The sequence below is a fragment of the Scheffersomyces stipitis genome, chromosome 1 (assembly GCF_000209165.1).
Source record: "Scheffersomyces stipitis CBS 6054 chromosome 1, whole genome shotgun sequence".
In the NCBI taxonomy this organism is placed as follows: Eukaryota; Fungi; Ascomycota; class Pichiomycetes; order Serinales; family Debaryomycetaceae; genus Scheffersomyces; species Scheffersomyces stipitis.
In genome coordinates this window covers 180,636-200,601 of record NC_009068.1, presented here as the reverse complement: position 1 = coordinate 200,601, position 19,966 = coordinate 180,636, and the positions used below count along the sequence as shown (strand labels likewise).

At 42.1% G+C, this 19,966-nt stretch overlaps 10 protein-coding genes across 10 annotated transcripts; 5 read left to right on the top strand and 5 right to left on the bottom strand. All coding sequences in view use genetic code 12, as the record gives it.

The window, feature by feature from the left end:
* Positions 1 to 228: 228 nt before the first annotated feature.
* Positions 229 to 1,608, top strand: RBV1 (RUVB-like protein; the record flags this gene model as incomplete). Its single annotated transcript, XM_001387653.1, has 1 exon — positions 229 to 1,608. The coding sequence occupies one exon, from the start codon at positions 229 to 231 to the stop codon at positions 1,606 to 1,608; it is 1,380 nt and encodes a 459-aa protein (XP_001387690.2).
* Positions 1,609 to 1,847: 239 nt separating this feature from the next.
* SLY1 (Vesicle trafficking protein Sly1 (Sec1 family)) lies at positions 1,848 to 3,785 on the bottom strand (the record flags this gene model as incomplete). The annotated part of the gene is made up of 1 exon (XM_001387240.1): positions 1,848 to 3,785. The coding sequence occupies one exon, from the start codon at positions 3,783 to 3,785 to the stop codon at positions 1,848 to 1,850; it is 1,938 nt and encodes a 645-aa protein (XP_001387277.2).
* A 756-nt stretch (positions 3,786 to 4,541) lies between these two features.
* On the bottom strand, positions 4,542 to 6,358 carry CCT6 (cytoplasmic chaperonin of the Cct ring complex). Its single transcript, XM_001387239.1, has one exon. The coding sequence runs from the start codon at positions 6,290 to 6,292 to the stop codon at positions 4,616 to 4,618; it is 1,677 nt and encodes a 558-aa protein (XP_001387276.1). The 5' UTR covers positions 6,293 to 6,358; the 3' UTR covers positions 4,542 to 4,615.
* Positions 6,359 to 7,370: 1,012 nt separating this feature from the next.
* PICST_37566 (predicted protein) lies at positions 7,371 to 8,204 on the top strand (the record flags this gene model as incomplete). Its single annotated transcript, XM_001387652.1, has 1 exon — positions 7,371 to 8,204. One exon carries the CDS (start codon positions 7,371 to 7,373, stop codon positions 8,202 to 8,204), a length of 834 nt encoding a protein of 277 aa, XP_001387689.2.
* A 92-nt stretch (positions 8,205 to 8,296) lies between these two features.
* MAP1 (methionine aminopeptidase) lies at positions 8,297 to 9,653 on the bottom strand. Its single transcript, XM_001387238.1, has one exon. It carries the CDS (start codon positions 9,539 to 9,541, stop codon positions 8,429 to 8,431), a length of 1,113 nt encoding a protein of 370 aa, XP_001387275.1. The 5' UTR covers positions 9,542 to 9,653; the 3' UTR covers positions 8,297 to 8,428.
* Positions 9,654 to 10,008: 355 nt separating this feature from the next.
* PICST_39066 (predicted protein) lies at positions 10,009 to 10,706 on the bottom strand (the record flags this gene model as incomplete). Its single annotated transcript, XM_001387237.1, has 4 exons — positions 10,009 to 10,230; positions 10,358 to 10,472; positions 10,523 to 10,559; positions 10,625 to 10,706. 4 exons carry the CDS (start codon positions 10,704 to 10,706, stop codon positions 10,009 to 10,011), a joined length of 456 nt encoding a protein of 151 aa, XP_001387274.1.
* Positions 10,707 to 11,352: 646 nt separating this feature from the next.
* Positions 11,353 to 12,636, top strand: RPT5 (26S proteasome regulatory subunit; the record flags this gene model as incomplete). The annotated part of the gene is made up of 1 exon (XM_001387651.1): positions 11,353 to 12,636. One exon carries the CDS (start codon positions 11,353 to 11,355, stop codon positions 12,634 to 12,636), a length of 1,284 nt encoding a protein of 427 aa, XP_001387688.2.
* Positions 12,637 to 13,171: 535 nt separating this feature from the next.
* Positions 13,172 to 13,396, bottom strand: PICST_34019 (predicted protein; the record flags this gene model as incomplete). The annotated part of the gene is made up of 1 exon (XM_001387236.1): positions 13,172 to 13,396. One exon carries the CDS (start codon positions 13,394 to 13,396, stop codon positions 13,172 to 13,174), a length of 225 nt encoding a protein of 74 aa, XP_001387273.1.
* Positions 13,397 to 13,814: 418 nt separating this feature from the next.
* Positions 13,815 to 18,212, top strand: RPO31 (DNA-directed RNA polymerase III subunit C1 (RPO31)). The gene has a single exon (XM_001387650.1). It carries the CDS (start codon positions 13,829 to 13,831, stop codon positions 18,173 to 18,175), a length of 4,347 nt encoding a protein of 1,448 aa, XP_001387687.2. The 5' UTR covers positions 13,815 to 13,828; the 3' UTR covers positions 18,176 to 18,212.
* A 265-nt stretch (positions 18,213 to 18,477) lies between these two features.
* On the top strand, positions 18,478 to 19,191 carry PICST_28046 (predicted protein; the record flags this gene model as incomplete). The annotated part of the gene is made up of 1 exon (XM_001387649.1): positions 18,478 to 19,191. One exon carries the CDS (start codon positions 18,478 to 18,480, stop codon positions 19,189 to 19,191), a length of 714 nt encoding a protein of 237 aa, XP_001387686.1.
* Positions 19,192 to 19,966: the final 775 nt, after the last annotated feature.

Here is a 19,966-nt window from a genome sequence, read left to right as displayed (position 1 = left end):
AACTTCGTGTAAGACACTTTGTATACTCTCTCCATTTCTCTCTCCATTTCTCTCTCCCTCAGAGTAATCTCCATAGTTGAGAATTTACTATAGCTCCATAGTTAATATGACTCCTGCACACTGTTGTTCGCATTGAAAAATTCACCAGACTCAAGCTCTGCTATTTCAAGATTTCGAGATTTCAATCTTGTAGGACTAATCCCCATTACTTCTTCCACACATATCAAAATGGTTCAGATAAACGAAATGAATGACGTCCAGCCTTCCAGTCAAAGCAGGACCGCTGCCCACACACACATCAAGGGTTTGGGGTTGGATGAACATGGAATCGCTAAGAAAGTTGAAGGTGGATTTGTGGGCCAGGCAGATGCTAGAGAAGCCTGTGGGATCATAGTAGACTTGATCAAGCTGAAGAAAATGTCAGGTAAAGCCATTTTACTTGCCGGAGGTCCTGGAACAGGTAAGACAGCCTTGGCACTTGCAATTTCGCAGGAGCTCGGCCCAAAGGTACCGTTCTGTCCCATTGTTGGTTCTGAGTTGTACTCTGCCGAGGTGAAGAAGACGGCTGCATTGATGGAAAACTTCAGAAGAGCGATTGGGTTGAGAATTAAAGAAATCAAGGAAGTCTACGAAGGTGAAGTGATTGAATTAACGCCAGAAGAAGCCGAGAATCCACTTGGAGGCTATGGCAAAACGATCAGTCATGTAGTTGTAGGCTTGAAGACTGCTAAGGGGACCAAGAACTTGAGATTAGACCCCAGCATCTACGAAAGCATCCAGAAGGAGCGCGTAACTGTAGGAGACGTCATTTACATCGAAGCCAACACGGGTGCTGTTAAAAGAGTAGGAAGATCCGATGCATATGCCACGGAGTTTGACTTGGAGGCTGAAGAATATGTTCCTTTGCCTAAAGGAGAAGTACACAAGACTAAAGAAATCATCCAGGATGTCACATTACATGACTTAGATGTAGCCAATTCCAGACCTCAAGGTGGCCAGGACGTGTTGTCAATGATGGGCCAATTGTTGAAACCTCGTAAGACAGAAATAACAGAAAAGTTGAGAACAGAAGTCAACAAGGTAGTCTCCAAGTATATTGACCAGGGTGTAGCTGAGTTGATTCCAGGTGTGTTGTTCATCGATGAAGTTAACATGTTGGACATCGAGGTCTTCACCTACTTGAACAGAGCCTTAGAAAGCTCTATTGCACCTATTGTGGTTCTTGCTTCCAACAGGGGTTTAACTACCATAAGAGGCTCTGATGACGACTCGACAAAGGCTCCTCATGGATGTCCTCCTGATTTGATCGACAGGTTGTTGATTATCAGAACATTGCCATACAACCAGGAAGAGATCAAGACCATCGTATCAAAGAGAGCTACTTTGGAAGGGTTGGCCGTGACCCCTGATGCCTTGGATAAACTTGCTGTCCATGGAGTATCTATCTCTTTACGTTATGCCTTGCAATTATTAGCACCAGCTGGCGTGTTGAGTAAGACTGCTGGCCGTTCTGAAATCACCGTGGATGACATAGAAGAATGCGAGTTGTTGTTCTTGGACTCGCGTCGGTCCATTAAGGTCTTGGAAGAGACTAAGGGGTTTTTGTAAAAAATCATCCTTGTGAAGACAGAATTTGCAAAATCTTTGTATAGACATCCTTATTTGAAGTTCTTTGTTTTTGAAAAGTAGATTAAGCTTCTATTGACAAGATCTTTGATGCCTTTGTATATTGTATTCTACATGTTGTAATAAAACAAGATCGAGAAAAAAACTAAGGACGTGTGATTCTGTGCCTGCAATCTGTGCTTATGATGTTATTCTACTCTAAGTATATACAACGAGAACAGCTAGCGGCTACCCAACTCAATACACTCATCCAAGAATTCACTTGCCGAACTAATGCTAGTACTTCCATACACGACCTTCTTGTTTGGCTTATTGGGTTGGCTGGCCCATTCCTGTAAGTTCTGGTATTCTAAATAGTTGCCTCCACCGATGACAAACACCAATGACTCTTGGTATGATTGTCTTCTGGGAGGTTTTGAGTGTCCACCCCGTGACTTGGGGTCCAAGTACAAGTAGTCATCAGTCAACTGGGTGGATGTGTTGGAGGCGTTGTTGGGATCCATAATTGCTTCCACCACACTGGTGATGGGCAACTGCTTCTTTTCAGGAATGAAGTTCTTAATCTTCGATGCGATGGAAGTCAAACCTTCAGAGATCTTGCCTTCCGTCAAGCCATACAACTTGGACGACAAACCGCTCAACAATGCAGAGGTATTGGTGTTGTTATTGGCTGAGTTGGAATATGAGTTCTGTGTGGAGGTGTCGTTCAACGACGAGATGTTGGTTAACTTAGCATGCTCTTTGAACTTGAGCACGTAGTCAAGGGATGCCAAATTTATGGTTGGGTACTTGTCGACAAAGACGTTTCTTACTTTTGTAATATACTGTTTGGGCAAGTCTACAAGTAGCACTAGTATAAGGAATGTTCTCAACTTATCCTGTGCATTGTCTCTCTGTGCCAGAGACGTCAACAACTCCAAGAACTCGCTCTCAATCTTGGGGTCGCTGGCATTCTGTTCGATTTCAAAGAACTTGTCCAAGCTCTTTGCTTGCAATTCGTTGATCAACGCAGCCAAGATATCCATGTGCATATCCAAGGTAGTCTTTCTGGCTGTGAGCTCTGGCAACTTCTCCAACGCCTGCTGCATGTTGGCGGTGTCGTTGGAGTTGGGATCAATATCGGTGAGCGAAGTAATACCTGTTTTGTTTGTGAGCTCTTTGGCTTCGGTTTTGTAGGCGTTTAATTCGATGTCGGCACTTTCTACTACGTCTGGAAATGGTAATTGCGAGTACTTGTTCCAGAAAAAGTCTCGAGGATCAACATCGTAGTTCTTGAACTCCGGTGTCGACTCGTTTTCCTTGTATTTGTGGATGCGGATGGTGTTTCTCTGCAAGGAAAAGACATCACTCACCATACACTGGTAGATCCACGAGTGGGCTAGCATAGAGGCCAAGTCGATGTTTCTGTCGAGCAAGATCAACACCGGTCTTTGTTGAATCAGTTGGGCCAGCGACAGAGAGCTGCGCGAATTACTGAGATAGTCACGGAGCTTCAAGTCCAACTGGGTGGCTACAAACTCAGCTGGCCCTCCTTGTTGAGCTCGGATAACTGGAACGTTCTCCTGGGTGATTATCGTCAGCAATAAGCCCAGGGCAATTTGGTCTACAAGTCTATGGATGGTGTCTTCGTCGGTGCCCGCATTGTTGAACTGCGTGAAGATATCCTTGAAGTCGAGCGAAAACAAGTTGGGCTCGGTGACTATGAAGTCTAGGTACTGATCGTAGACTTGTTTGATACGAAACAGTCTGCCTGAGATCGATACTTTTTTCGCAAACTCCTCGAGAAGCTCACGGTTGATCAGAGAGGTGAAGTTGACATAGAATTTGTCGTACTTGTCGCTTTCTAAGTCGTCAATGATCTGGAGGACGTTGTCGATGTTGGGCTCGACAAAATAGATCACTGGTACATCTGGTAAGGCCGTTCTCTTTTGCGAAATCAATGAATGGACAGTAATCCCACAACGAAGCAAGTCGTTCACACGCAAAACTGACGAAAGTACCGCTCTCGACTTCGTATCCAAAACGAGCACTTTCCAGATGATATCCTCGTTCTTGGAGGCTAGGGTCAAGTCGGGAGAGCCATCTTTGTTGAGATGGAGCATTCGCTCCAACGTGGCTATCTGTCTTCCTCGCAACGAGGACGTGTCTACTAGTGACATAGGCAGTGTTTAGCGAGAAGCTGGCGAAATATCAGCGAAACGCAGATGAAATTAAGGCTATCTGTGAAAGAATTAGAAAGAGAGTGGTCAATTTTCATGTTCACTTAGTATGCATGGAATATTTACGTGTTTGATGTTGGTAGGGCGAGCTCGACTGCCGCAATAGGCAGGCTGTGGAGAACCAAAAAGTAGTGTGAAGTTGCAACCTTTTATATGGTGTATGGCACCAATTGTAATTGTATAGAGTCGTATTGACCTCTATTTTTCAGTATACATATATGGATATATTGTGTGAGCAGTGTTTGTTAGTATTTAGTGACATTAATTGGTATAAGTTGGTGTCAATTGGAATATGGGGTTATGTACGACTCCAAAAATTCCACCATACAATACTGTAGAGAACTATATTGGTTTAGGCTTGAACATAAATTATATTTGAGTATATGGAACTACTAGACATTATATTGTTTGCTGGCATTGATTGGTATTACATGGCTTTGAGTGTGTTTAGTGGTATGTACTAGTTTTTATACTGCCTGTGGATTGTTGTATTGTTCTCGTATAGGTATAGAATTGTTGAAAAAAAAATCTAATTGTATAACAAGACATTATATTGCTTTAATTAATTTCTAGGAGATGTTAATCGGTCTGTGGGTTTTATAGTATTTCATGATATAGTAGGAAATAATTGTACAACATGAAGAATAGTATAACAAATTATGAAAAATGCGAGTTCCAACACTCTACAAATAATGTATTTGATTATAGTCTATTGTGTCACCTACAATGCATACTGCTACATCTTCTGTTGGTATATTCTATCATCCTATTTACATCATAGGAGGGGCGCCCATAGGTGCTCCCATAGGTGCACCGCCTGGACCTCCAGCACCACCTTCCTTCAACGACGAACGGCCAGCCTTCAACAACTCGTCACACAACAACAAATTGGATGCTATACCCGTGGCTGTCGAAATGGCGTTTCTGATCACTCTGTATGTATCCCAAATTCCTTCCACCGTAGGATCGATAGGCTCACCGGACTTCAAATCAACACCAACTACGTGACCCTCGTTGATTTCATCTTGGCAGTTGGAAATGGTTTCCAACGAGTCTAAACCAGCGTTGGCAGCCAATGTCTTTGGAATTGTCAAGAGAGCTTCACCATAGGCTTGCACACCTGGTTTACTTCTTCCTCTAGCAAACTTCTTGCTGTCTTCGCTGTGTAATAAGTAGTCGTTGGCACTCAACCAGAAGGCACCAGCACCCGGTAAGATGGCCTGGTCCTTTAACACGTTGGAAACAGCCCTTAACCCATCCCTTATAGCATCTTTAGTCTGTTGCAATATGTGAGAGTTGGCTCCCTTGATTAAAATGGTGGCAGCCTTGGGTTCTTTATTTTCTGTGACGTAGGTGAACTTGTCTTCACCAATGCTGTTCTCATATACCAAGCCAGAGTATCCCAAGATCTCTGGCGACAAGTCGTCGACTGAGTTCTGGGCTTCCCCTCCACAGATCAACTGCAATCTTTCCATGTTTCTTCTCTTGGCTCTTCTCAAAGCCAAGATACCGTTCTTAGCTAAAACATCCAAAGACATGGGGTCAATACCCTTCTGGTTGATGATTACAAAGCCCTTGTTGGATCCAAGTTCACACACCTCGTTCTTCAACTCTATGATCTTCTTCAACTTCTCATCTACAAACTTTCTTTCCGAAGCAACCAACTTCTCTCTCTGTTCAGCTGTTGAGTAGAAAAATCCAGAATTCACTTCAGTCTTCTCATATTCCAACGACACGTTCAAAATCAACATGTGAGCGTTCTCTACACGTTTAGGCATGTCGGGATGTCTGGCACCATGGTCCAACACCAAACCTCTTACAAGCTCTGTATCCTTAGAATTGCCATGTTGCATCGTCATCACTTCAATCATGAGTAAATCTATGCCTCTTTCTTCCTCAGTCTTTACACTCAATACAGCATCAGTCACAATAGGCGTCAATACATCAGCCAACTCGTTAGTAACTTTGGTGCTCAAAGAGGATCTGGCGATCTGAAGTAAGAACTCACGGTCAAACGTGTCTGGACTCTGTTTGAAAGTCTCCAAATACTTCAACGTCTGCTCTCTGGCAATCTCAAACCCATCGACAATCACCCGAGGATGCACGCCTTCACTTGTGAAACGTTCAGCTTGCTTCAATAACTCTCCTACAAGTAAAACTACAGTGGTAGTACCATCTCCAGCAATCTCATCTTGGGCTGTGGCAGCACGGGCAATAACAAGTGCTGTAGGATGTTGGATCTGCATCTCAGTTAACAAGACCTTTCCGTCTTTGGTCAATTTGAGACCACCAGAGCCATCTACCAACAACTTCAACGTTCCTTTGGGTCCTAAGTTAGAGGCTAACACCTGCATCAAGCCTTGGGCAGCAGACGTGTTCACCTTAAGCGCATGGGAACGTTTGATAGACTCAGCCTTGGGATTCAACAATTGGATCGAAGTCGACATGGCTTTATGTGAATGAGTCTCGGTTTCTAATTTGTCTAAGAGAGAAGTTCCAAGGCAATTATGCTGTATCTTCCTGTCTGAATCCATATAAAATTTCACACCAATTTTTCAACGCGCGATCTGACAAATGGTTACCCGGATGTGGATCACGTGTATATAACTAAAGATATGAAGACTTATAGATGTAAATCAAGGTTGCCGGTGATTGGAAGGGTGGATAACGGAGTAGCTTTATGGATCTGTGCATCATGTATGTCGTATTGTTTCTTTTCCTTCAAGTTCCACAGTTCTGAAAAGATTGTTTGTGAATATCTTCTGTGTCTCAGTTGGCCATTGCTCTCTTCGTAGGTACCCAGTTTCTTCTCTAATTGTTCCACACACTAGTCAATTGATTTAATTCAAAAAAAGAGGACCTTCCTTCATAAGAAGGTTCGGATGACCTTTGAATATAGTGGATGTAAATAGGAAACAAAAAAGAAGTGGTCCCTAGCAGGATCGAACTGCTGATCTTGGCGTTATTAGCACCACGCCTTAACCAACTGGGCCAAGGGACCTCTTACATGTCAGACAAAAATAGTAATTACTTCAGGAGCTACGTTATTGTCACGTGACATATATCAGCTGACCCTTTTCAATGATTGATTATAGAGGCTATATGGGGTAATTATGGGGAATTCTTGATTGTCAAATGTTTTTGACATGAAGAACTTATCCATTGTGGGATTTATTTTTGTTTTTTTTAAAAGTTTTGTGTTGAAATGAAGTTAATAGTATTTTGCAAAATTAGTTGCGAAAGCATGTGTTAGGCCCGAGTCTGATAAGTTACATTAATTTATATTTGACTTTGCTAAACTCTACATTTTAATATTCCGATATTGCCAACAAGCACTCAAGGATCTTGTTTCTACGATTATAAACAACAAAATAGGTGGACGGGACTTTGCATATTCAATGCCCCCTGAGGGCATTTGGTTGCAGTCTGATTTCGCTGCGAAAATTCATCTGAATTCAAGATTGCAACTATTTTTTCAAGTCACTATTCCTTAATTACTCCTTGGCTCAACTACACCTACAGAATATGGATTCTATATTTGTTTCAGCGCGAGCGTCGCTTCTAGAATTGCAAGATGAAAGAGAAATTGTTATCCGCAATTGTCGCGATATCACAGCCTATTCTAAGAAGATCATCTTTTCTGGCCAGAGAATAAAAGCCGTTCCAATAAGGTCCGGCAATTATAAGGAAATAAAGACTAATTTTTCAATAATAGCCTTGAGACTAGCCCAAGTAAACGAATCCTATATTGCGAGTGCCCAGAAGGGATCACTTAGAGGGACAATAGCCTCAGCATGTGAAGAGTTGATAGAAGCTTTGACTTTCATCTACTATGTGGGCAATAAGAAACTCTTGAGCTACGAAAAGATGGTGGAAATCATTAAAGGAATGATACGAGCTAATACTGGAAATAACATAGACGAACTTATATTGGACAAAGCATTGAAAGCTTGTGTTTATGATGACGAGCAAGAATTAGAAGAAGTAGAAGTGGATGTGGAGCTAGCTATCATAGACAGACCAGACTATTTCATGGGCCTATTTGATCTAACAGGTGAAATCATGAGATTCACCATTACCAACTTGCAAGATTACCGTCTGGAGTTGGATAGTGGGTTTACCTTTGAGAATTACACGTTTATGAAAGCTCTCTATGCTGAGGTATGCAGTTTCTTGAACAAATACCCTAAGTTATCGGTATACAAGGGGGAGTGGAGCAATCGCCACGATCCCAAAGGAGCATCTGTTTTACGCAAGAAGCTTGAGGTGTTCAAGCAGTCGCTTCTGAAGGTGGAAAAGTCGCTTTTCCAGGTGCTTGTGCGAGGCAAAGAGGAGGTTTCGTTACAAGATATAAATTAAGGCAATAACTGAATAGAATGATACAATATCATTTCTTATCATATTATGACAAAATAATCTCATATTTGTAAAATTAGATTACCACTATAAATCATGCACTTAATATTCATTTGGACTATTCCACATTTGGGCTATTCTACATTTGATATTTGTAAGTCTAAGTACATCTCAATACGACTACTTTCTTATATCGTACGTTTATGTACTAGTTTATATTAGCAGTACTAGATCCTGGGAACGGCCCCACCAGGTGAATCGTCGAATCTGGCAGTCAACACTTCAACTCCGTCTTCTGTGACAAGCATCATGTGTTCGAATTGAGCCGAGAATTTACCGTCCAAAGTGGTTGCAGTCCAGTTGTCGGGCCATTGGATGTCTCTGTAAGATCCCAAGTTCAACATGGGTTCAATGGTGAACACCATGCCTGGTTTAGCAATACCAATAGCCTTGTTCTTGGCGTAGTGAGGTACATTGGGCTGGCAATGGAACAACTCTCCAGTACCATGTCCACAGTAGGTCTTGACTACAGATAAGCCGTTCTTCGTTGCATGCTCTTCGATGATGTTACCCAAGTCTCTGAAAGCTAATCCAGGCTTGACGGCTGCAATGGCCAAGTCCAATGCTTCTCTAGTAGTCTCCACCAATCTGACAACATCAGGATTAGCCTTGGCTTTATCGCCAACATAGTAAGTTTCGTTCAAATCTGAGTGGAATCCTAAGTAGTAGATGGAAACATCGACGTTGACAATGTCCCCATCTTGCAATACATACTTGTCTGGGATCCCGTGACAGATGACCTCGTTAACGGAAGTACAAACAGATTTAGGGAAGTTGTAATAGTTAAGAGGCGAAGGGTAACAGTTTCTCTTTAAACACTCCTTGTGAATCAAGGCATCAATGTCTTCAGTAGTGATGCCTGGCTTTACGAGCTTTCCAGCAGCGTCTAGAATCTCTCTCGAAAGCTTGGCTACCTTTCTGATCTTCTCGATTTCCTTTGGGGTATGCACTGGGATCCTGCCGATCCGGTCGTTCTTGATTTCCGAGATGGGCTTACCAGTTTTGGCGTAATCTGGAAGCTTGATATGTTTTGGAATGGGTCTTCTGGGAGTCAAAGGATAGTGAGGTCTCAAGTCTCCAGTGTAGCTAAATGTTGGGAAAGGGTTGTAGTCGTCGGAGCCATCTTCGGCAGTGTGAATGGACTTGTGCGTGTTCCAAGACGTTCTGAAACAAGACTGGTCACAGAATACGTTGGAGACGCCTTTCTTCAAACAGATGGGGCACTTCAAGTTGGACTCGGTCTCCTTTCCACAGTTGGGAGCAGCACAGACACTGGGCATGGTTAAATGGGAGTAAGAAATAAAAGTATGCGACTATTTATACGAAATAAGAATATGACCAGATAGAACACGAAAGCAAACTACAGCGAAATCTCGGGTTTTTATGTGTTTATAAGTGAATTCTATGGAGATTTGTAATTCTATATTTGTAGGAATTTTTTCATCTTTATATGCCTCCTACAGATGAAATCCTGATAGAATTGCGATGCAAATCAGAATGGAAAGTACTGCAGGTGGGCCAGACTAAAAGCGTGATTTTAAAAAGCGTAATTTTCCACCAGCTGCAACTCCACGACCAGAGTAGAGTTCATAATACGAGGCATTGGTGAAGAGACAATGGAAAAATATCATGAATGTCATACGGTTGTAGGTATGATGCATACATGTTGCAGGCATAAGCTGCAATCTTTACACATATTTTCTGTGTCTTCATGAATTTCTCTCGTACCTTTATTTTTGTGTCTCTATCAAGCGTCTTGTGGGTTTACGCCCAAATTTTCAGGGCCAAAACTCAACGGAAGCAAGTCCTGCAAAAAGACCTTGATGAAGCTGCCATCGGCTCCAAACATATATATTGGAACATTGGGGCCGAACTCGCGGATAAACTGGCGACAGATTCCGCACGGCGAAATGGGTTCTTTCGAGTCGCTGGAAATAGCTATGACTTTGAACTTGCGATTCCCTTCAAGCTGCGAGGTTAGTATGAAAATATGATAAGGAAGAGAAAGGTACGATATTCTGATGAAAGTCAAGCTATTGATAGATGAAGTGACACAATCTATGCAGATTCGATACCCTTGTCTAATTTATACTTACTAATGCCTTGGAGATGGCCGTTCTTTCAGCACAGATACAAGCTCCATAAGAGGCATTCTCGATATTGGCACCAGACACATATTGGCCCGATTCGGTGATGAGCGTACACCCGACTCTGACTAGGTTAGTATGAGAAGGAAACAATTGACATCAAAACAAACATACCTGAACTTTGAGTAGGGAGAGTACGAAAGGTCTCTGGCTGCAACGGTTAGTACTAGAGCCATATATGTACTCATATAGATACATAAATGAATTTTCACTTACCTTCGAGAACTTTCTGCTTGAGTGTAGCAAACTCCTCAACTGAGATCTCGTTGTGGTCCTTATGGATAGGTACAGTGGACATTGCGGGGGAGAGAAAGAGAATGGAGAACAGTTTTCGACAATTTATGGAGAAAAGACTGAGATATGGAGATCTGGAGCGACGGATATTATGCAGGAGTTCTTATTCTTAGCCAACACTGACACATGAATGGCGTGAAGTACACATGACGAACCGGACAGTGTCGTGGTATAAATACATTTCAACAAAGAACGTCTGTTTCGTATATAACTTACTTTTTAAATTCTCTTGTATACGAAAGTAGGAGTAAATCTTAAACTTTGGAAATGGCCATATAAATTCAATACTACATATAACAATTTTCAAATCAAATCACATGACCAAACACACATGATAATTTACCCAGTGAGTGGCGACTACAAGAGTGATTTCAACTAATATCAATGTCTCCAGAAGTTTTTCAGCAAACTCCAAACACTTCACATCCCAGACACGTTATTCTGTATACGTGTACCATATCACGATATAAGCAATATCTGTCTAGAAGACGAAGATACGTCCAGCTGTCAATTCCATATTACGTGACTATCCCTACTACCATAATAGAATCTATTTTTCAAAGTTGATTTATACATTTGGATTTATCTCGACATTAACGATATTTCAATTTCTTTCTTTCCCCTTCTTTGCTTCTTCTTAATTGTTCACAATGTCAACCTTGGAAGAATTGGAAAACAACCATGATGACTTTTTCGACCAGGAGATTTTGAACTCGGCCACTTCCGACATCATCAACCGTACCAAACTATTGGATAACGACATCAAGGTGATGAGACTGGAGTCACAGCGTTTAACCCACGAGAAGACGGTGATGTTAGAGCGTATCAAGGACAACCAGGAAAAGATCAACAATAATAAACAGTTGCCTTATTTGGTTGGTAACGTTGTAGAGTTACTTGATCTTGATGCTGAAAAGGAAGCCTCGGAACAAGGAGCTAATGTAGACTTAGACGCTGCCAGATCTGGCAAGTCTGCCGTGATCAAAACTTCTACGAGACAGACCATCTTCTTGCCGTTGATTGGCCTCGTAGATCCAGCCAAATTGAAGCCCAATGACTTAATTGGTGTCAACAAGGACTCGTACTTGATATTGGATACGTTGCCCTCGGAATACGACTCACGTGTCAAGGCCATGGAAGTGGATGAGAAACCCACGGAAGACTATTCAGACATTGGTGGGTTGGATAAACAGATCGAAGAGCTCATTGAAGCCGTAGTTCTCCCCATGAAACAGGCAGAGAAGTTCACCAACCTCGGAATTAAACCACCGAAGGGTGCCCTTATGTATGGACCACCAGGTACGGGGAAGACGTTGTTGGCCAGAGCATGTGCTGCCCAATCTGGGGCTACTTTCTTGAAGTTGGCAGCTCCCCAGTTGGTTCAAATGTTCATTGGTGATGGTGCCAAGTTGGTTCGTGATGCCTTTGCCTTGGCCAAAGAGAAGGCTCCTACGATCATATTTATCGACGAATTAGACGCTATCGGAACAAAGAGATTCGATTCTGATAAAAGTGGAGACAGAGAAGTCCAGAGAACCATGTTGGAGTTATTGAACCAGTTGGATGGGTTCGATTCTGATGATAGAGTCAAGGTGTTGGCTGCAACGAATCGTGTAGATACCTTAGATCCCGCTCTTTTGAGATCGGGAAGATTGGACAGAAAGATTGAATTTCCTTTACCTTCAGAAGAAGCCAGAGAGTCAGTTCTAAAGATCCATGCCAGAAAGTTGAACTGCGACAACAACTCAGTCAACTGGAGAGAATTGGCCAGGTCCACTGACGAATTCAACGGAGCGCAATTGAAGGCTGTCACTGTCGAAGCAGGTATGATTGCATTGAGAAACGGCAAGTCTATAATAAAGCACGAAGACTTTGTTGAGGCTATCGGCGAAGTCCAGGCCAGAAAGTCGAAATCGGTCAACTTCTACGCCTGATTGTATATTATACTTCATAGCGAATGCATTATATCTTTAATTTAGTAGTAGCTACCCATTACCATAGAATAATGGTTTTAAGGGTTATAACTGTAACGATATTCAAACGCAATAAGACACTCTAATGGTATTTTGGATACAGAAAAGTATTATAACTATTAAAAATATATTATTGAACAGCGGTCAAATCATTTACTTGCTATAATAATGGAGTACAAAGTTCTGCAGATTCTTATGTTTTTGAGATATATCTATGGCTAGCTATTATGTAGATCTATCTTAGCTTTCTATGGTACACGAGTCACTTGACCTCTCGCTAGGAGAAGACACCTAATGAATTGATATTAAACCGCATATATCAGATACAACTGATAATGCAGAGACATGGATTATTGTAGATTAGATTGTACTCAAGTTCTAATTTTTTTCAAATTGTGGAAATCACATCATGAAAATCAAACTTCAAATGCCATCATTTCGGACATCCATTCAGAACTTAGTATCATATTAATTTACAATAACTTTCTCATTGCCTCTAATTTGTCTTCTGCGAGGCTCTGAGCTCGTCTCTTAATCTCTTAGAGAATTCGTCCTGATTGTCGTCATCGTCCCAGTCCTCTTCCCACAAGTTGGAAGGGTTGATATGGGAATTGGGTTCACCAGTCCACTTGTCGTCTTCTGGGAAGTCTTCAAATTCGTCGTCTTCTTCCAAAGTCTTAATGACCTTTTCTTCCGTTGGTGTGTTAGTCTGTTCTGACATTATGCTGACTATGATATAGAGAAGTTACATGAATAGTAGTTTTCATATTTCGTTTATCCTATTCTATACATTGCCACCAATTCGACATTATCACGTGATCATATGAGAAAACTGGAGTCTCAGAGCAAACTCATCTACATACACTCCCATCATCGCAACAGTAAGCAGAAGAAGCAGAATGTCCAACTACCCTTACAGTTATAGTATATGAGCTATAAAATCCCAATTGAGGAAAGTATAGTAAATCTTTGAGAGTCTTAAAAGTTCAACTCGTATCTCATAATTGTTTCTCGCCTTTTCTTCCAACTCTCGCCTCTTCTCAGATCCAAACCTGCACACGTGACTACATCTCTATTTTTTCAAAAAATCTCTACTATGAATCAACCATTACAGCATTCCATCATCTTTTCCACCCAGTCTGATTTCTCAGCCATGAAGGAAGTGGTAGTCGACATCGCGCCCAAGTGTATCAAGGGGCTCGAGTTCTCCGCTCTTTCGGCCAAAGACATTGTGGCCCAGAGTGAGGTAGAGGTGCAAACACGAGATCTCTATGATTTAGAAAAGGGAAGAACTCCTAAAGTAGCTGGGGCACTCGATACGAGAATGGGGATATCGCTGAATCTGAACGAATGTGCAACTTGTCATGGAAATTTGGCTTCGTGCCATGGGCATTTCGGCCATATACGATTGGCGTTGCCGGTTTTTCATGTAGGCTACTTCAAGCTGATTATCCAAGTTTTGCAATGTATCTGTAAGAATTGTTCAGCTGTGTTGTTAGACGAAAACACCAAGAGACAGTTTATTTCCGATTTGCGCCGTCCCAACATCGACAACTTGCGTAGAATGAAGATTTTGAAGAAGGTCTTGGACCAGTGTAAGAAACAAAGAAGGTGTCTCAAATGTAACCATGTCAATGGTGTAGTCAAGAAGGCTGCCAGTGGTGCTGGGCCTGCTGCCTTGAAAATCGTACACGACACTTTCCGTTGGATCGGAAAGAAGCCAACACCCGAAAAAGAATACTGGGATAAGGAATTCGACCAGGTGTTGCTGAGAAACCCCGAACTTGAGAAGTTCGCTAAAAGAGTCTATGATGACTTGAATCCTCTAAAAACGCTTAATTTATTCAAGCAGATAACCCCCTCAGACTGTGAATTGTTTGGCTTGGATCCAGCCAGAGGAGGAAGACCAGAAATGTACATTTGGCGTTACTTACCAGCTCCCCCAGTGTGTATCAGACCTTCAGTCATGATGGATAGCCAGTCCAACGAAGATGATCTCACAGTCAAGTTAACAGAAATCGTGTGGACTTCGTCTTTGATCAAGGCCGGGATCGAAAAGGGTATTTCTATCAATAACTTGATGGAGCAATGGGACTACTTGCAGTTGTCTGTAGCCATGTATATCAACTCTGACTCTGCCAACCCTGCACTTTTACCTTCTTCAGGTGGTGGAGGCTCCAAGTCTTCCAAGCCTATCCGTGGTTTCTGCCAGAGACTAAAGGGGAAGCAGGGACGTTTCAGAGGAAATTTATCCGGAAAAAGAGTCGATTTCTCCGGTAGAACAGTCATTTCTCCAGATCCTAATCTTAAGATTGATGAAGTTGCCGTACCGGAATTAGTTGCAAAAGTGTTGACATACCCCGAGAGATGTACCAGATATAACAGGAAGAAGCTTCAGAGATTAGTAGTCAACGGTCCCGATATCCATCCTGGTGCCAACTATGTCATGAAGCAGAACGAGCAGGCAAAGAGAAACTTGCGATTTGGTGACAGAGTGAAATTGGCCAAAAACTTACAAATAGGCGATCTAGTAGAAAGACATATCGAGGACGGAGATGTGGTATTGTTCAACAGACAGCCTTCTTTACATAGACTTTCCATCTTGTCGCACTATGCCAAAATCAGACCCTGGAGAACATTCAGATTGAACGAATGTGTTTGTACTCCGTATAATGCGGATTTCGATGGTGACGAAATGAACTTACACGTGCCACAAACAGAGGAAGCTCGTGCTGAAGCCATCAACTTAATGGGGGTCAAAAATAATCTTTTGACTCCCAAGTCCGGTGAACCGATCATTGCTGCTACCCAGGATTTTATCACTGGTTCATACTTGATTTCGCACAAGGATTCGTTCTTTGATCGAGCCTCGTTGGTTCAGCTCTTGAGTATGATGTCGGATGCTGATGTACAGTTTGACATTCCGCCTCCATCAATCTTCAAGCCAGTAATGCTCTGGACCGGTAAGCAGGTATTCTCGTTGTTGATCAAACCAAACAAAAAGTCTAATGTTGTCATCAACTTGGACGCTAAATGCAAAACTTTCATTCCTCCGGAAAAAGGATTGCCAAGCGAAATGTCACCAAATGATGGTTTTGTCATTATCAGAGGTTCCCAGGTTTTGGCTGGTGTCATGGACAAGTCGTTATTGGGAGATGGTAAGAAGCATTCCGTTTTCTATACTATCTTGAGAGACTATGGCCCTGAAGAAGCAGCTACCGCCATGAACAGAATGGCCAAGTTGTGTGCCAGATTCTTGGGTAACCGTGGTTTTTCGATTGGTATCAACGATGTCACTCCTGGCTTTGACTTGCGAAGAAAGAAAGAATTAATGGTAGAACAGGCTTACTTGAAGTGTGACGAATTGATTGACTTGTATCACAGAGGTAAGTTAGAAACTCAACCTGGTTGTAATGAGGAACAGACTTTGGAAGCTAAGATTTCCGGTTTGCTTTCGAAGGTTAGAGAAGAAGTAGGTGAAGTGTGTATTAGAGAGCTTGACTCGTTGAATGCTCCACTCATTATGGCCACTTGCGGTTCCAAGGGTTCCACTTTGAACGTGTCACAGATGGTTGCAGTTGTCGGGCAACAGATTATTTCTGGTAATCGTGTTCCTGATGGGTTCCAAGATAGATCTTTGCCTCACTTCACGAAGAACTCCAAGACTCCTCAGTCTAAGGGGTTTGTGAGAAATTCATTCTACAGTGGCTTGACACCACCGGAGTTCCTTTTTCACGCCATTTCTGGTAGAGAAGGGTTAGTTGATACTGCTGTCAAGACTGCTGAAACTGGGTACATGTCAAGAAGATTGATGAAGTCATTGGAAGATTTGTCTTCGCAGTACGATTCTACAGTTAGAAACTCCTCAAATGGTATTGTACAATTCACATACGGTGGAGACGGTTTGGATCCATACGACATGGAAGGGGATGCCAGACCGGTCAACTTCAAACGTCAATGGGACCACGCCTTCAACATTACCTTCAACATCAAAGATAAGAGCCTCCTTCCTTACGAAATCATCGATTTGGTGAATTCCATCCTTGAACCTTTGGAAGACAGATTAATCAGATATGACAACGTAGGCAAAATATTGCCAGAAGAAGATTTCGACAAGATAGAGTACATTGACCAGAACGATGCTGAAAGAGCTTACTACCAGTCGCTTCGCGATTTCGTTACTGACAAGGCCGAACAACTTGCCCAGATTAGAGAGCATAGAGGATTGCGTACATTCTTCACAAGACCAGACAGTGAAGATATACTCTTTGATTCTGACGAATCTGCAGTTAATGCTGTAGATCAACTTCTCAAAATTTCTTCCAAAACCATTGAGAAGTTCTTGGAGCAATCTCTCTACAAATATTCCAAGGCCAAGGTTGAGCCAGGTACTGCTGTTGGTGCTATAGGTGCACAGTCTATTGGAGAACCTGGTACTCAGATGACGTTGAAGACTTTCCATTTCGCTGGTGTTGCCTCTATGAATGTCACTTTGGGTGTTCCCCGTATTAAGGAAATTATCAATGCCTCCAAGACGATTTCCACACCTATCATCAACTCCGTTTTGGTCAACGATGACGACGAGATCGCAGCCCGTGTGGTAAAGGGTAGAGTCGAGAAAACGTTGTTGAAGGATGTTGCGTTCTTCATCGAAGATGTATACAAGAACGAAATGGCCTACTTGTCTATCAAGATCGACATGAGCACTATTGAAAAGTTGCAGCTCGAGTTGACGATCGACGACATCGTCACAGCCATACACAATGCCCCTAAGTTGAAAATCTCACCTGGAGATGTCTCAGTTTCTGGAAAAGACAGAGTCAACGTGTTGGCAACGTTGAGAGAAAGCAAGGCAGATGCCTTGAAGAATGGTTCCAACGCAAACGAGTTGTTCTTCAGAATGCAACAACTCAGAAGATCGTTACCCAACATCTGCATCAAAGGGTTGCCCAACATCATGCGTGCTGTTATCAACATTCGTGATGACGGCAAGAAGGAATTGTTGGTTGAAGGCTATGGCTTGAAGGATGTTATGAGTACCGACGGTATTGTAGGCACCAAGACTACCACCAACCATGTTCTTGAGGTGTTTGAAGTGTTGGGAATTGAAGCTGCTAGAGCATCCATCATCAAGGAAATTGACTACACCATGAGTAATCACGGGATGAGTGTCGATCCTCGTCACATCCAGCTTTTGGGTGATGTGATGACTTACAAGGGCGAAGTATTGGGTATCACCAGATTCGGCTTGAGTAAGATGAGAGATTCGGTGTTACAATTGGCATCTTTCGAAAAGACCACCGACCACTTGTTTGATGCAGCCTTCTTCATGAAGAGCGACAAGATCGAAGGTGTTTCTGAATGTATTATATTGGGGCAAAGCATGAGCATAGGGACTGGTTCGTTCAAATTGGTCAAGTCGTCCAACTACGACAAAAAGGTTTTGAAAATGAAGCCCACCCTATTCGAGGGATTGTGTGAAGTGGCTTCCACTGCATAAATAGATTTAGTAGCAATACATGTATATTAATGGCTGCGAAAAATAGTTAAATTGGAACGATTATGGATTAATGTGCTTGAATTCAAGGAAAGACAGTTTTGTATAATCAGCAACAGCCTTCGTCTCACAGAATACAAGCATATATTGTATACAAATGAAAACACAACAGGAATCATTTCATGGGCTTCATTAGTAGGAATCCCAGGATATAAATATTGGTAGCGCGAACTTTCCTATATACCAATATTTGTTTTCCTTTAATTCATATTGATTATTTTAGAGATAATCTTCTCTACACTAACATGTCTACCAGAGATTCCACCTATTCGTATGTCCATATAGATGACCCCAATCAGGTGATATACATGGAGAAGTGGCAGGATGACCCGATTCCATTTGACGATATTGATACACAGCAGTTGCTAGAAGCTACAGCCAATTTGTTCCCTCAGCTTTTGTTAGAGGAAGAGGAAGATGGGGCCATACCGATTCAGCCTGCCACATATGGAGCAAAGGCATACAAGAATCGACAATTGTTGAAGGATAAGATCTGGAATGACTTTGGCATTTTTGAGAAGTTTCTCAACGAATCGAGTTCACTTAACAAACAGGTTGATAAGACTATACTAGGATCGATGTACACGAAAAGTAATGAGCATTTTGATGGAGATATAGCCGATGGAGGCGAGGATATCGTCAAAAGAGAAAACGGCTTCACAGTAGCAGATTATCTTTCTAATGGGTTCACAATGAACGACAACACAATGGATATATTATCACCGACTGATATGGCTAATGATAGCATAATGGGGGTTCACCATGGAGATATCTCATTGAACTCGACATCAGATCTTCCAGGAGGAGCCAACAATACGTTTTTCAATGCCAGATCCAACTCAATAGGGTATGGCAATCAAGCAGGAGTTGCGGCTGTGCAGACCCCACGAGTAGGAAGAACCAGACAAACATCTACCGATAAAAGTTTCCAAACACCCATTACAAGAATAATGAGGTAAATCAGTACCCAAAACTGAAGCATTGAAAGTCATGCAAATGAGGCATACAGATACTTACGACGTTACAAACCTCACGAACTAACATTATTGTGTAGATCGTTGAGCTACAAACCATACGTCATTACTACTACAACATCACCGCTAATTACTTCATCGTCAGTATTACTAATATAATTGTACATTTATAGTCTAATAATTCATGAATAGAAATGAAAACCATAATTCAATAAGGAGAAGCCTTTATTTTACCTATTTCGATCTCACTCTTCAACTCAGAAAGCTTGATTTTTCTTTTTTCTGATCTCTCAAACCTTCTCTTCATTCTTACAGCTGCTAGCACAAAGGTGGCCACAGTCTTGAAGGTTATAGTTTTCCCCTTTTTCAACTTTTCCAACTTCATTGAAGAGTAGTCAGGATAGATTCCACACTGAACCAACTTGTAGATATCGTCCTTTATCAACCTGTCTGAGTTTCGTATGGAATTAATCAGAAACGTATACATCAATTGCAAATCATTGGCCTTGAGGTTAATGTCGTAGAGCCTTGCCTTGTAGTAGGTCAACTCGTTTTCAAGAACAATCACCTTGTCAGATTCGTTACCGACATCGAACTTCTTGCTCAAAGACTCAAGCCTCCTCTGCAAGTGAGCATTAGAAGACTTCAACCTGGCAACTTCGTTGTCGCTCTTGATATTCAATTGTCCCAATTTCGCTTGCACAGCCTTGTCTTGAACGAGCTCCTCTACTTTGTTGGCAAGCTTCTTGCAATGTGATGT